At 42.2% G+C, this 15,279-nt stretch overlaps 1 protein-coding gene across 1 annotated transcript in view; it reads left to right on the top strand.

The window, feature by feature from the left end:
- Positions 1-15,279, top strand: part of VPS41 (VPS41 subunit of HOPS complex) — an 876,961-nt gene that overhangs the window by 648,080 nt on the left and 213,602 nt on the right. The window contains exons 19-20 of the mRNA XM_086964855.1: positions 2,928-3,072; positions 9,854-9,895. Coding sequence (XP_086820981.1) covers positions 2,928-3,072; positions 9,854-9,895 — 187 coding nt within the window. The remainder of the gene's footprint in view (positions 1-2,927; positions 3,073-9,853; positions 9,896-15,279) is intronic.

The following is a 15,279-nucleotide window of genomic DNA, read 5'->3' as shown; positions in this document are numbered from 1 at the left end:
ATATAGCTAAAAAAAAGTCATTATAAAGGAGTTTGAATTTGGAGACAACAATTAGATTGGCTTCCTTATCTTGATTTGTGGGAGCAGTACAAATAATGCAAATGGAATCTAGAACAGACGTTTAGTGTGTTCAATTGAAGCACTGGTATCCCCCCACAGCAAGCATTTGCAATGCAAAAGATCTCAAGTTTACGAGAGTTTGAGCTGTTGGCATTGTAAATGACAATAGCTTAAATTCTCGCAAATGTGAGACCTATTGCATTGCAAATATTTTTTGTTTCCAAGCGCCCCATGCCGCACTTGCACGTAAATAGAGGCCACGTCCCTTTCTTTAGATGAGCCGCGTCTGAAGAAAGGAGCACACCACCATTAAAGTGAAAGTGCAGTATGGGGCGCTTTCACAAAAAAGGATTAGTTTGATAAAACAAATGCTTTTTTTGTAAAAGCGCCCCTAACATTACTTTCATTTTAATGGCGGCCGCACGCCTTTATTTAGACATGGCTTGTCTAAAGAAAGGTGCATTGCCTCTAGTAGCATGCAAGAGTTGCATGGGTCGCTTGGAAACAACCCAGAAAAAAGTGAATAAATATATTTTTTAAGACATGCGGCTGCATTCGGCGCCGCAAATAAGCCAAGGTGCGGCCGCCACTGTGGCGGTACCAAGGAGGGATTACTAAGCCTATTGACCAATGAAGAGTCAGAGTTTACAAAGGACAATGACACAAGCCAATGAAAAATATGATCGGAGAGTGGGCAGAGCTTCAAATCCATACCTGAATACAGCATGCAATCCAGAGCAGGGCATGCACTGCCCAGGTTCGACCTAAAAAGGTGCATGCATGAGGAGCAAAAAGGACAAAGTGATATGCTAGACTCTAATGATGCCGCATGCTATTTTGTCTTTTGGAAATAAAACCACATTTTGAAAAGCTGTAACCTTCCTGTTAAAATTAAAATTCTCCTAGTTGTCATTTTTTGTCAATTAAATAAAATATTTCATAGTTTCTGTGCGTATATGATACTTACTTGTTCCTATTTTATTGCGTAATATTTTGAAGTTCAAATCTTAGAAATCCCTTAGATGGGGCTTGGCTTCCAGTAGAGATTCAGTGCGGGTCCACTGTTAAAATATTGCCTACTGCATCATTCCTGGACACCAGATAAATGTGTTTAATCCCTTGATTAAGATTTTGCAAAACAATAGAAATGTTTGACTAAAAGTGCAGCAACAAAATATGCTACATGTGTCAGGCGGGTTAAATTAGGAGTCAAAGCAATAAATGTGTTCCCCTGATCGCATTAGCATCAACCTATATATTTTTAACAGAACTAAAGCAATATACCATTTTCAAAGACATTAAGAAGTAGATGAAAAAATCAACATTCTGTTTTGGTGGGGAATAAAATAAAAATACACATAGTGATGTTGCAATTTGATTCACATTAGGGACCTCAAGCGCAAAGAAGATGATTAAGGGGGGTGTTGATATAGATATAACGGGTGTTGTTTGAGATCTTTGCTAAATAACAGAATGAAAAGAACAGTAGGACCATTCTGATCCCATGAACATAAGGAATTGCGATTCCTTAATAGTGATTTTTTTAGAAATCACTATTTAGGAATCGCAATTCCTTATGCATGTAGGAATCGCTAACAGAATTGCGATTTCTATATATTCCTTAATTGAAAATTGTGATTTACAATTAAGGAATAGCTTCCCATTTATTCCTATGAGCCCATAGGAATGAATTGGAATCGCATGTGCAATGTGAGAGTACCAAATAGGTACTCGCAAATTGCACATGCAATTTCAAGGGTGCCAAAACAGCTCCCTGAAGCACCCCTGAAATTGCCATGTGACCACATGTTGCACACACACACACACATGCCCCAAGGGCATGTGTGTGTGTGTAACATTGAACTTTGAAAAATGGAATTTAGTGCATTTTTCAAAGTTTTTGCAAATTACCATCAACTTTAAATTGATGGTAATTTGCGATCCTAATTGTGAAAACGCAAGTTAAAATTGCATCTTGCATTGCATTTAGGGAATCACAATTTGCGGTTCCCTAAATGCATTCGCAATTTAAATAATTGCACATTTTGCGATTACTTAAATTGCAAATTTGCATTTGGGTTGATGCATCCCAAATGCAAAACTACCCGTTGCAAAGGGGCAGATTCTGCAAAACTGCCCCTTTCCGACCAGCCTTTAGAATGATGCATGTTCTCCTAAATTCGGTCCCTCTGAGACAAGAAAAGGTAAAACATCACGGTTATCCACACAGAATTAATTTAAATCTTTTTGTAAATGCTTTGCAACGATTGTGGAAACTTTTACAAATGTATTTGAGAATACACATCATGAAATAACCTGATGGCAAATCTTGTCAAAGTCCTCTCAGGAAGGACCTCTGGAACGCCCTCTAAACATTAATTATTGCACTTTATTCTCAGAGTTGTTGATGTATATAACTAACATTACTTTAAATACTTTCCGTTATGATTTGTAAAAAGAAAGAGTCGTGAAGTAATCGAATATGTATAAATTACTATTTTGACAAGTCTCACCTTAATGTATTTGATTAGACCTAACCTAGTCAGTTCCAAAAAGCTATTGTTCCAATTATGTTGCTCCCTAGCTGTGTTCTATTTGCAAGCAGTGTTATATGCCAGAGAGAGAATCTGCAATTAATTGTTTTTTAATGTTCATTTTTCAAAGTGGGCCTTTTTGTTGTGATTCCTCCTTTGCTGGAAGAGGCCAGTCTGAGGATGTGTGGTTATAGAGTCATTGAGCCAGACCTGCACTGCTGATGTTTGGCATCATTGCCTATACCGCCTAATGAAGTCATTGCTGTGCTAATTTGTGAGTGTCTGTGTTTTACTACATGTTATGAAACAGTGAAAGCTTCCTTTTCTTTTCAGGCACACGTATGACCAGCGTTATGATAAGGCCCTAGAAATCTACTTAACACTCAGACACAAGGACGTCTTTGAGCTGATTAACAAGCACAATCTTTTTAGCTCCATCAGGGACAAGATTGTCTTGCTGATGGATTTTGATGCCGAGGTAATGTAGCATTAGCACATTATACACCACTGTGGTAACTTTTTCCGTTTTCTTAACATTGCCAGATGAGTACCTAAGTAGCCCATGACGTGTTTAACTTTTCCGTACCTTCTACATAACTGTTTGCCTTGGTTGTAAGTTTAGACGGTATATGTTATCATTGAGCAGCATAGTGAATACCCTCACAGTGTGTCATTGATGCACCTTCCAGAGACAAGTCCTGCAGCAGAGTTTTTTACTGCTAACAGAAGAAGCATTGGTAAAGCCAGTAGGTGTCTTGACACAATGAAAACTAAATGTGGCACCATATGCTGGCTGTACAAAGTTTAAATTAAAAAAATACAGTGCTCTAGTGATGATCACTAAGAAACTTTGTGGACGTATTAATGCAATGAAAAGTGATGTATGCCAAAGAAAAATAACCCTGAAGGCCTCTCAGACATAATTCCTCATGGAGAGAGTCCCCCATGTATATCATTATTTAAAAAAAGTCTGTGCCATTGGTGAGTCTATAGGGTAGCCATTGACAGATTTACATAACAACAGCATTTGGTACATGCTCACATAGAACCCCCGAAAAAAGATTATTGGAATGCGATGGGTATGCTATCACAATCTAAGGTTTTTAGCTCCAGTGGACGTTTAGTTGTCTAAACGCCCTCACTCCATCGCTATAGCTATTGGCTTTGACGAGGAAACTTAGAATTTACTAAATGAACAAAGTGTATATTCTTTACTTAATCCTTCCTCCTATATAGCCATTTTTAAAAATTCAAATTGGAACCTATTAGAACAAAACATTACTACCAACTTTCAAACTGTTCTTACCCCCGTTATCCCTACGTCGATGTCAGACCACCTGAGAGATAGTATGCTGTCACAACCCAAAATGGTGAATGAGTGCCCAAACCCCAGTACTGAAAGTGTCAGACTCGTACTCTCTTTCCATTGATTCTGTGATATTTTCAGAAGCCCACTTTGCACATAAATAGGTTCCTTCTTCATTATTATAACTAATGGCATAAACAATGTAAAAATTCAGAACATTTATTAAACATGTTTTCAGTAATCTTCCAATCTCTCACTGATTCTAATTAGTCAGAAAATGCAATGCACCTCATTGTCCATATAGACACTTATGTAAGAAAGATGTAAACTCAAGCAGGCTATGACATTATCGGCGCAACCACATGTAAGTACTAGACATGGACCCCTAGCAGTTCCTTACACTCCTATCCAAGAACAGAGGAAAGGTAAGAATCCATAAGGTTTCCCATTGATGTTTCTGAAGAATCGTAATGATAAAGAGCAAATTGACTTACTACTGGAAACGATGGGCTTGATGTCAAACGGACTGTTAAATAAACTTATAATGCACATTAAAGAATTAATGTGATGTATTTGCACTTTTGAAGCAATCTAAATAAAAAAGCAAACACCAATCAGCATAATCTTATGGTATGGAAGAAATGTCAGTTGAAACATAGACATATACGCATCCATCTGTGGGAATATGACCTCCTCAGGATATGGAATTGCCATCCCCTAAAGGTGAGCCCCATGTAGACTCCAGTTGAGAATAAAAGGAACAGGTCGGAGGTTGCTCCCAATTGGAGCTACTTGCTCTCCAGAAATCAGCCATCTTGAGTTTAAGTCAACACTTGCTGTCTTCATAAATAAAACAATGTTATTGAATAACAATCCGGTTTTCTGTCATGTTACCTTGAATGTTAAAACAAATTCCCTAGTTAGCTTTGTTGATATTTGAAAGAGTAATGGGAGTCTGGTCACAACCAAATCAACAACCGCGTTAGGCTTGTATATCTTTTTCAGGAGAATGGGTTTGTAAACCGCTTTAGATTTTTAAAGCAGTTTTTTCCATTTCACATTTCCAAAACTTGAAGGCATGTGTACATCAAAGGTTAAACTTAAAAACAAGACAGTCCTTAATGTGATACCTTGAGTTCTTCCATGTGAAGGGCACAGATCTTCAACCATCAGCTTCGAATATTCTAGGTGCTCATGTTCTCTCAGAAGCATCAAGTAAAGATCTTGCAGTGTGCTCAATGGGGAATGAAAGAATAACTAAATCTTACTTTATTATTATTATTATTATTATATAGATTTGTACGGCGCATGGCTTACCGCAAGGGTTTCCCAGCACTAAGCAACAGTGAAGTACCTGAACCGCAAAAACATGCCTTTCTTATCAATAGAGTAGAGCAGCTTTAAAACAACCAGGTTTTTAGCTACTTGAGGAAGACCGAAAGAAAGCAACAGGCTCTCAAATCAGGGCAAAGGAATTCCACAGCTCGGGTCCTAAGAAGAAATAGGCTCGACCTCCTTGACAGCTTCCTTGAGCAGGCTGGCAGTGCAGGCAAACCTAGGGGGTCAAGTAGGAGCCTTGCAGCTGTGTTTTGCACTGTGTGAAGCCACTTGAGCAGGCCCGTCATGACACCTAGGAACAGAATGTTCCCGTAATCCAGCCTGGAAATGACGAAGACCTGAATAACTGTTCTTTGGGTGGAGACAGGAAGAGAACCCAGAATTTTCTTGAGCAATCTTTAAATGCCAAAACAGGTGGAAGCCACCTTTGTGATTTGGTGACTCATAGACAACCTGTCATTCAGCCAGACCCCTAAATTCTTGACCGCTGGTACTGAAGTAGAAATAGTACCCATAGCCTCCGGCCACAGTTGAAAACCCTAAAGGTGGGGGAGGTTGCCCACCAATAGAACCTCAGTTTTATCTCCATTCAACTTAAGGATATTGTCATTCATCCATGAAGATACTTGTGTGAGGCAGCTAATAAAGGTCTCTGCACTACGATTCTCTTAAGATTACAGGTAGACAACGATCCTAGTGTCCTGAATGATAAGAGAGTAAGACTGCAGTTCTCAATCATGTCTGCAAATGGGCTCACCTAAAGGTTAAAGAGGGTTGGACTAACGGGAGATCCCTGTGGTACCTTGGTTCCCCCATCTAAACTCACTATTCCTCTTTCAAGGTCTGGTAAGAGTGGTTATACCTCCACCATTTCAGAAATTGCTCATTTGTAGTGACTGGCTGCTGGAGCCATTAAGTCTCCCAGCTACCCACAGATTTGCAGTGTCCAGTGTATGAGCTTCTGGAACCATCCACAATATTACTTGCAATCAGTATCTCTCATAGGGAGTTTACGGACCTGCAGAGCTTGAACTCTTTCTGGACTAGCTGGAAGTGCCAGACATGGATACCTCATCCCCAAAGGGCGCATCTGACACTCCATATCAGTCTGCAGTGACTGGTTCTCTGATCATAGACTCCCCCATAAGGACTCACCTTCAGAACATTAGAAACCATATCGTCTGCAAACGCACAGTTCCTACTAATTGGTGGAAGCTACACAACAATCTCTTCCTATGTGGTAGACTCCAGTTTGTGAAAATGGTAAAAGTTCCACGGTTTAATTACGCCTTCAGTATGATCCGGCTTATGATCCTCAAAAAGACTTTCCGAACACTAAACAAAGGCAGCAAAGACGTAGGGGCACATGCATTATTGTTTTTTACGGTTGAGAATCTGCCCCTTTGCAACCTCATTTTTTGCATTTGGGATGCATCATCCCAAATGCAAAAATCGCTATTTAATTCATAGCAAAATTTGCGATTACTCAAATTGCGATTGCATTTAGCGAATCTAAATTGTAATTCCCTAAATGCAATGCAACAAAAAAATATTTCCGATTTCGCTTTTAAGAAACGCAAATTACCATCCACTTAAAGTGGATGGTAATTTGCAAAAACTTTGAAAAATGCACAAAAGTGCATTTTTCAAAGTTCTGTGTTGCACACAGACATACCCCTGGGACATGTGTGTGTGCAAATGGTGTCCTTTTGGCACCCTTGAAATTGCGCATCAGGGTGTCCTTTTGGCACCCTTGAAATTACGCATGCAATTCACATCTATTCCTATGGGCCTCTAGGCCCACAGAAATGAATGGGATGCCAATCCTTATTTGCGATTTGCAATTTGCAAGTCGCAAATAAGGAATGTGTAGGAATCACATTTTTTTTTGCAATTTCTACATGCATAAGGAATTGCGATTCCTAAATTGCGATTTCTTAAAAATCGCAATTCAGGAATCGCAATTCCTATGTTTGATGCATGTGGCCCTTGGTCTGGATGGGAAGGAAACCTAGGCTCAAGCCTGCAAAACTTTATTCAGACACGAGAACAGGTGGATTAACAGACATGTACGTACACTACTTCGCCAACCACATCTTGCAGCCCGGATACTTCCCAACCTCTGGTAGGGAAAGCCCCACATGGATGTTGCTAGAATGAACTGAGATGCAAGCACCACCTGGACTAAGCTCACTATACAGTGCCTGAGCTTTCTCCTCTGCCAAGTATTCCCCCACAATGACAGCAATGTAATCTGCCTGGAGGGATGCTCATAAACATCTAGGTATGAACAGATTCCGTCACCAAATTGCCCCGAGATGGTCGAATGCAGTCCTCTGGATTAGACGTGCCATGTTCAATTGGCCACAGTGGATGGAGTGGAAATCAATGTGGTTGGTGACATATAAAGTGTTATTAAATTCAAGTCCTTAGAAACCATATGTGCAGAATTTACCCTGACGATTCCACAGTATTGACATTATCGTCAACTGAGACACTGGTGAGCAAGCTGGGTACAGACCTACCTGCCCTTCCTGAGTCAACCCTGCACAAAAACATACGCTCATGGGGGAATTCTAGAGGTACAATCTTCAGCCTCTAGCAGATCCTCATTGATTCCCTATACTGGAGCAACACCAGACAGGAGATCAGGATAGGTCACATTGAATGCGGACTATATGGACTGCTCTGATGGTTGAGAAAATCTGTATATTAAGACATTGGCACTTGCTAACTGTACCTACATATGAAGAATGGTGACGGAACTCTTTAGATTGGCCACATATGAGAGTAGAATTTACAACGTTCAGGATAAATTCCCTCAGTTTGATGGTGGGTGGGGTCTATTCCTATGATTGGTTGACTACTGAAAGCCTCTTACTTGGTATCACTAGTTAGCTGCACGTTATAGCTCTGGGTGTATAGACCCCTCACTCTCAAGGGGACTCTCTTCATACACACAGGTGAGAGCCATGTACTATGACCCGGGAGGGATACCTGTTGAGAGGGATTGACCGTACAAATGCAACTAGACAATGTATCAACCAGACAATATGACAATGTTGGCCCTGGCCACACAATATATGTACCTGTGTATCTATACTGGGGGAAGAGGAAGGCTCTTGGACATTGTTGAGATGCATATCACTTGCTGCTGGGATGTGGGGCAGGGATTTAGTAGTACTTCCGGACGTGACCTTCCGTGACTCCGCTCCTATGTGTTAACATAGTGCCTTATTTTTTAGCACTGTAATAGGGCATGACAATCCTTATACTTTCAAACCTAACTTATTAGATTGGACTACTGATTCTGTCCTGTTATATTAAATCCAATCAAAGAGGAATCTCTTTATACACGCAGTTGTGGCCCACAAAGTCTGACCCGGGAGTTCTTCCCGTTGTAAGTGATTGACAACAGGCATAATTGGACACTGTATCAACTAGACAATATGAAAGTGTATGCCCGCACCACACAATATATGTACTTGAAGTGGGTCTATACAGTGGGAAAAGGACATCTATAGGATATTGGGAGATATAGATCGATAGCATATGAAAGGGGGAAGGGATTATGTAGTGTTTCCTTAACGTCAACATATTTGACCCCGCGCTTATGTGTTAATGTGTTGCTTTATCCTATACCACTGTATTAAGACAGGACATGCTTTGTTTTTTCGAACCTACCTAATGTACATCTGGACTTACTGGATCCAGCAGTTGAGTCTGTTCTGTTATATTGAAAACCAATAAGGAAAGATTGAGAAAAAATTGTGAATTATGTGAGGGGAGTTGGTACTGCTCTGATCTAATGACTTCCCGGAATACTAGACGATCCTCAAGTCAGCAATTGTTAAATATCACAATCACAGCCAATTATAGCAGGGTTACAATAAGATTCAATCTTCCTACTATGTATTAAAATATTGGTACCCACATCAGATTTTACCAGCTGTAAACACCTTCTGTTTTGCGATTTATACATATCCACAGGGAGCCGAACTGATAATGTAGTCAAGGAATTCTAGAGCAAAGTAATTGAAATACTTATAAAGGAAATTTTATTGAATTATTTATCTTACGTGAGTTTAAAGCTGGCCCATGGAATAATTCAATATTTTTTTAAAATTGCACACGGTAGATTCGAGAGTCAGAGAGTCAGACATACAACTACTTAATCATTTCAGACAACCATGTGCCTAGAAGTATCTAAAGCTAGGTCCCCTTCTTAAAAGGTTGAGATTCAGAGGCTAAAATCTGGCCTTGTAGGGCAAAATCCTCTGGAAATGTGTACATTCTGTACCCATCTTTTCTCTCTGTTCTTCCTGACTTTCCACCTGACAGCCTGCTCAACGTGCAGTGAAGCTTCCATCAGATGACACAAACATGTTATGAATCACACTTCAACATGACCTAGATCTAGTCAGATCTCATTTGTTTTTTTATAAAGAAACAAGTCTTCCATTTGAAAAAGTAAATGTACGTGCACTGTTTGGGAAATAAAACATAATGTAGGCTGAATTGCATGTTTTAATCCAAATAATTCCAAGTTTGAGTCAGATTGTAAAAACACTGCACAGTGCTAATTTCACCTTTCTGTCTGCTCTTTCTTATTCAGAAAGCAGTGGATATGCTTTTGGACAACGAAGATAAAATTTCAGTGAGTATCACAGCTTTGCATCTATGAAACCCCTGCACTCCTATTTTCTTTGGATCTATGCAGTGTTTAAGTATTGTTACGAGGATGTATCTGGGATTTTCTTTCTTATGTTTAAAGGTAACTTCTGTTATTGTTTTATCGAAAGCATTTCTGCACGTGTGTTTGACCTCGCCCTTCTTGCAGGGTGATCCCCAACATTTTTTGCCTTTTTCTTGAATTTAGGACTGGGCACTGTACCACTGCTAATTAATGCTTAGGTGTGCGTGCTCTCTCCTCTAAACATGGTATGATTGGTTTACACCTGTTTGGCATATTTAATTTACATTTCGGTCCCTTGTGGAGAAGTGTTGCTCACTGGTTTGAAGCGGCAGACCCTAAAGCAGAGATCAGGCCGGGACCAGGGTTCAATTCCCGACGCGGCAGGGTCTTGGGCTTAATGTCCGCGGACTCGATAATTCTCTCGCCTCAGCACCTACTCTAATCATGGGTCCCACACTGCAACTCTGGGCAATAGCTTGCTTAATCTCCACAACGGCCCCTACTATGCTGGGATGCCTGGCTTCACCTTGGGGGTGCCCAGGAGGGGCATCTCACAGGGAGAGCCAGGAAGGGGTTCACAGCGTTATACAGCGCCGGGACGCCCCGTTGCTGGGGCAGCTGTGCGCTTTACAAGTATACTACATTTACATTTACATTTGTAAATTGGTACCCCATATACCCAGGGCCTGTAAATTAAATGCTCCTAGTGGGCCTGCAGCACTGTTTTTGCCACCCAATGACGTAGCCTTTCAAACCAATCTCAGACCTGCCACTGCACCAAGAGGGTGGTGGTTTTAAAGAAGACCCTGAGGGGGACCCTGAGATTAGTGAGGACTTTGAGTGAGAGGGTTCCCAATCGCACCCCTAGAGTGCAGTGACACTGAAGAGTTTCAGAAGGAGGGAAAAATTGACAGGCAGGTACGCTAGTAGGAGGAGAAGACCCCATAGTTAAGGAGTCCCTTACTGGACTTAGTGCCAGGAGCACTTTCGCCTCCCACACCCTGTCCACTGAGGAACTCAAGGATAGACAGGCTGAGAGGGACCTGATGTTTAAAGGTGGCACAGCTAGCTGTAGAATAGAGAAGGGCAGAGGCTGAAAGACCCTTAGCTGAGAAGAGAGTGGCTGAGGCTTTAAGGACCTTCGCCAGGGTAACACTTGTTCTTGAGGGATGGGAACTGGCCAATGAGCATAGTTTAAGAGTTCTTGACTTACCAGCGCTGCAGGCAGAGTCCAGTGGTGGCCGCAATATTGAGTCCAGTATTAAAACTACCGTTCACATACCCACAGACTTGGTGCCTTGTTTCAAGGAGGGAGAGGACATACATCAGTGGTTGCAGTAGTATGAGAGAGCTCTAGTAGTGCACAGGATGCCTGAGGAGGATTGAGGGACTGGCCTGGGGAGTTATATTCCTGAGGATGGGAGGTATGCCCTACTGGCTCAGAAGGGAGTGACAGGCAGTGGTACATCCCCAATGAAATAGACCCTGATAAGGAAGTATGGATTCACCCCACAAGAGTATAGGTGGAGGTTCATTAGCAGCAGGAAGCTGTCTTACCCGTCTTGGGAGGAATTTGTAGAGGATTTTTGCTGAGTGGAGTGAACGGTTGCACAGTAAACAATTTAGAAGGGCTGTTTAGTCTTATTGTCAGAGAGCACATGTTCCATTGTTGTTTTCCAGGGCTATGCCAACACCTGTTGGAGTGTAAGTTCTCTGACCCCAGGGCTTTTCAACGGAGGCAGATCTCTGGGTGAGTGCCAGAGGGTCTGGAAAGGCATTTGCTAGTGATCCTAAAGGGATTGGTTCAGGTTCCCCCCAGCCGAGGGCGGGGGTGTTTCACAGTAGCTCAGACAGTTCCCAGTGCAGTGGGGTGGATAAAGGGTCCCATGTCCCTTCTAGGAGTATGAGGAAAGGTCGTCAAAGTCCCAGGGTGCCCTATGTCTAGTCCCTGGTCTTGGAGAGTACAATGACGGGGCCTCAGGAGGGTTCATCTAGTCTGTACCGGGAGACCACCTTCTGAGGTGTCAGGAGAACTTAGGGGTGGGGCGATTGATACAAGCATCCAACCAGTTCTGTTGTCTGGCAGTACCACTCCGCAGATGAAGGTGCGGAAGCCAATATGGAGGGGTTTGAGGGGGAGGAAGGATTCTACCTTACCTCCTGTCAAGCCTAAAGGTACTGATCCTGGATTGGGGAACCAGGTTCAGACTATCACCCCTGAACTGGGGGAAGGGGTGGCTACCTCTAAATATGGTATAATTGGTTTACACCTGTTTGGCAAATTTAATTTAAATGTAACTCCCTTACAAGGTGGTATCCCACATTTCCAGGGTCTGTAAATGAAATGCTGCTAGTGGGCCTGCAGCACTGCTTGTGCTACCCACTGAGGTAGCCTTTGAAATCCTCCTCAAGCCTGCCACTGCCGACCAGCATGCGCCGTTTGCTGCCACTTTGATTTGGTATTTAAAACTACTTGCCAAGCTTAAACTCCCCTTTTATTACACATAGGTCACCCCTAAGGTAGGCCCTAGGTAGACCTATGGGCAGGGTGCTGTGTAATGAAAAGGTAAAATGTGTGCCTTTATTGTGTGGCATGTCCTGGTAGTGACAAACAGCCTATTTTGTTTCTCACTGCTGTGAGGCCTACTCCTCTCATAGGCTACCATTGGGAATTCCATTATATACTTTCAAGTGGTAATTCATGTTCTGACAGGAGTAGCGCTTCTATGTTTGGTATATTTAGAATGATAGTGATAAATCCTGCTTACTGGTGTAGTTGCATTTTACATTACTATTTTAGAAATGCCACTTTTAGAACGTGGATATTTCTCTGTGCTTATGACTCTTTGTGTTTTGGAGCCTGACCCCAATCAACGCCTGAGCCTGGGTGGCTGCTACACCTTGGGCATACTTTCCAGACAGCCACAACACAGGAAGGGCTAGATGTGACAGGGATACATCTGCATAACTGTATAGGCTATGTCCTGTCCTTACACAAAGGGCTGATTTACCCCCACCCCCCTCCCAATCCCCCCGCCCCTCATCTGATATTTGGATCCAGGGCTGGGTTGAAAGTGATTGTTGTGCATTTCTCAAGGTTCTTGTGAAGTCTCCCATACATCAAAGACATCTTGGAGTATGCATAAAGGGACTCTTAAACCATAATGGTGAACCACTGTTGGATCTGGAACTGAACCTCAATCCCAAGGACTGCTGCACTGCTTAAGTTTAATGCTGTACTGCTTTTCTGCTTATTGCCCTGCTGCCTGCTAACTGCTGTGCTGCCTAAAGAATTCATCTGGACTACTTTTCTGCGTTTTGCCCTGCTGCTTGCTAATCATAGATTCTTGTCTAACCAGAGACTGAATGGACTTGTAACCCGTTTGGCTGCTGGGAGGGAACCCCATTCGTCATCTGCCTTCTGTGCTGGCCTTCCGCAAGCCCACCTTTTCATGTCCAAGTGCTCTGCCTTGGCTTGTGGCTGCCCTGTGCCTTACAAAGCAATACGTGTGGCGGCTCTGCCTACTCCTTGGAAGTCAACATGTTTTCAGCACTTTCAGAGCACTTAAAGTTGTGTGAGTGCCCAGCGCTGTGTGGGAGCGAGCAGCGCTCTTATCTGTAAAAGAGCTTCGGGGGCCTACAACGTGACCTGTTTTTGACTAAGAAGGGCAGCCGCTCCCTTTTTCTAAGCAGCACCACCCCGCTTTTGTGGACGAGACCTGTGGGCTGCCACTCAGCGAGGTAGGGTGCCCTGGCCTGTTGAGCAGCGTCTGTGCCGCCCCACCTCCAGAGCAGTGCCTCAGTCTGGCTGAGTTCCCGAGCCCCACTGTGGAAGCCCGTCGACAACCAGAGGGACAAAGCTCGAGAGGAGCTCAATGGTATTGTCTGCAACTGCACCGCATACTTGAAGGCAGTTGCATTGAAAACTACAGGTACTCAAAAACCTTTGCAAGTAGTTTTTCACCATGAAAGCAGTTGTATATTTACTCCTGTGCACATTTTCAGTAAAGGCCTATTGTTGACAAATTACAAATATAGTTGCAAATGGCGCACTGACCGTTTGCAGAGTCCCTGATTTTATGATGCGAAGTATACACTAACAGCTAGAAATAGTTAGGTAGGTTGCTATTTGTAACCTCCTGTGATTGTCTTCAAACACAGGGATGGTGGCCTACAGCAAACAGCGCAGACCACCATCCCTGTGTTGTTTGTATCCCCCAATGGGATTTTGCATTGATTAATGGATTCAATGTTGCTTTAAGAAAAATGTTTCCTATTTTTTAACACAATGGGAGGGGGAGCAGGCAATCTGATGGTGACTGATTCCCAAAGTTGTCCATTGAGTGCAGTTACCCCTTTGCAATTCCCTTACAACTTCCTTTGAGGAGTCAGTAACCTATCATTGGTTTGCGACCTTGATTGTGGTCACAGATCTTTGATGCATGCTGTTCGGAGTTACAATTAGTTTCATCTCCTAATTGTGCTTCAGAATGTGCCGTAAAATTGTGAGTCTGAAACTGATTTATGGAATTGGTACATAGGAAAAAATATTTTGTTGTTGCCGACCTTGTGATTTTGCGAATTGCCGGGTTTATGACTGCAAAATGTTTTTGTACATCAGGCCCAAAATGTGTTTTCTGGATAGGAAAAAGCAGGAAACCCCTCTAAAACTGGAGGGGTGTTGGTGAAAAAGGCTTCTACCTGGGGACATTTTTTTCTCCCCATATTGGTATGCAGAGATATGGACTTTCTATATTTATAAATGCATGAATGGTTAAGCAGGTGAAAAATCCTGAGAATCTGCAAGAGTTCCAGCTTCCCAACGTAATTACTTGAAATTATTGTTATTTGAAAAGTCCTAGAAAGTCAACAATGTAGTTAAATTGCCTTTATAAAGATGCAAGATTTCCTTTTAAGCATTTTGTGGGTCTGTCCAATGGAATTAATGAGAACTGGCACCACAACCCTCCCTTTCCCCACTAAAAAAACATATTTCCTCCTACGTTTGGCAGGATTGTTCTGCCATCAAATGTTCACCCTCTCTCAGGAGCAGATTTTCACATGTAAAAACTCTGGTTTACTGGCAGAATTTTATCTGTGAGGAAACCCATTTATGTAGGTACACATCTCATCTGTGTAATCCAAAGTAACCCCTTTCCATTTTGTCTTGATCTGATGAAATTCATTATTTAAGATTCTTTCGGAATGGAACAATCCGTGATCACACGTATTTATGAATTTTGTAAGCATATTCCTTTTGATCACTTCCACCCTATATACCTAAACTGTGCCCAGTTTCAGAAGTTATATAGAAAGCCCCTGCAAGCTTTCAATGTTTGCAGAGC

This window comes from Lissotriton vulgaris, chromosome 4_1 (assembly GCF_964263255.1).
Source record: "Lissotriton vulgaris chromosome 4_1, aLisVul1.2, whole genome shotgun sequence".
NCBI classification, from domain to species: domain Eukaryota; kingdom Metazoa; phylum Chordata; class Amphibia; order Caudata; family Salamandridae; genus Lissotriton; species Lissotriton vulgaris.
Note: the sequence above shows the minus strand (reverse complement) of the source record. Positions and strands in the feature narration are given on the sequence as shown.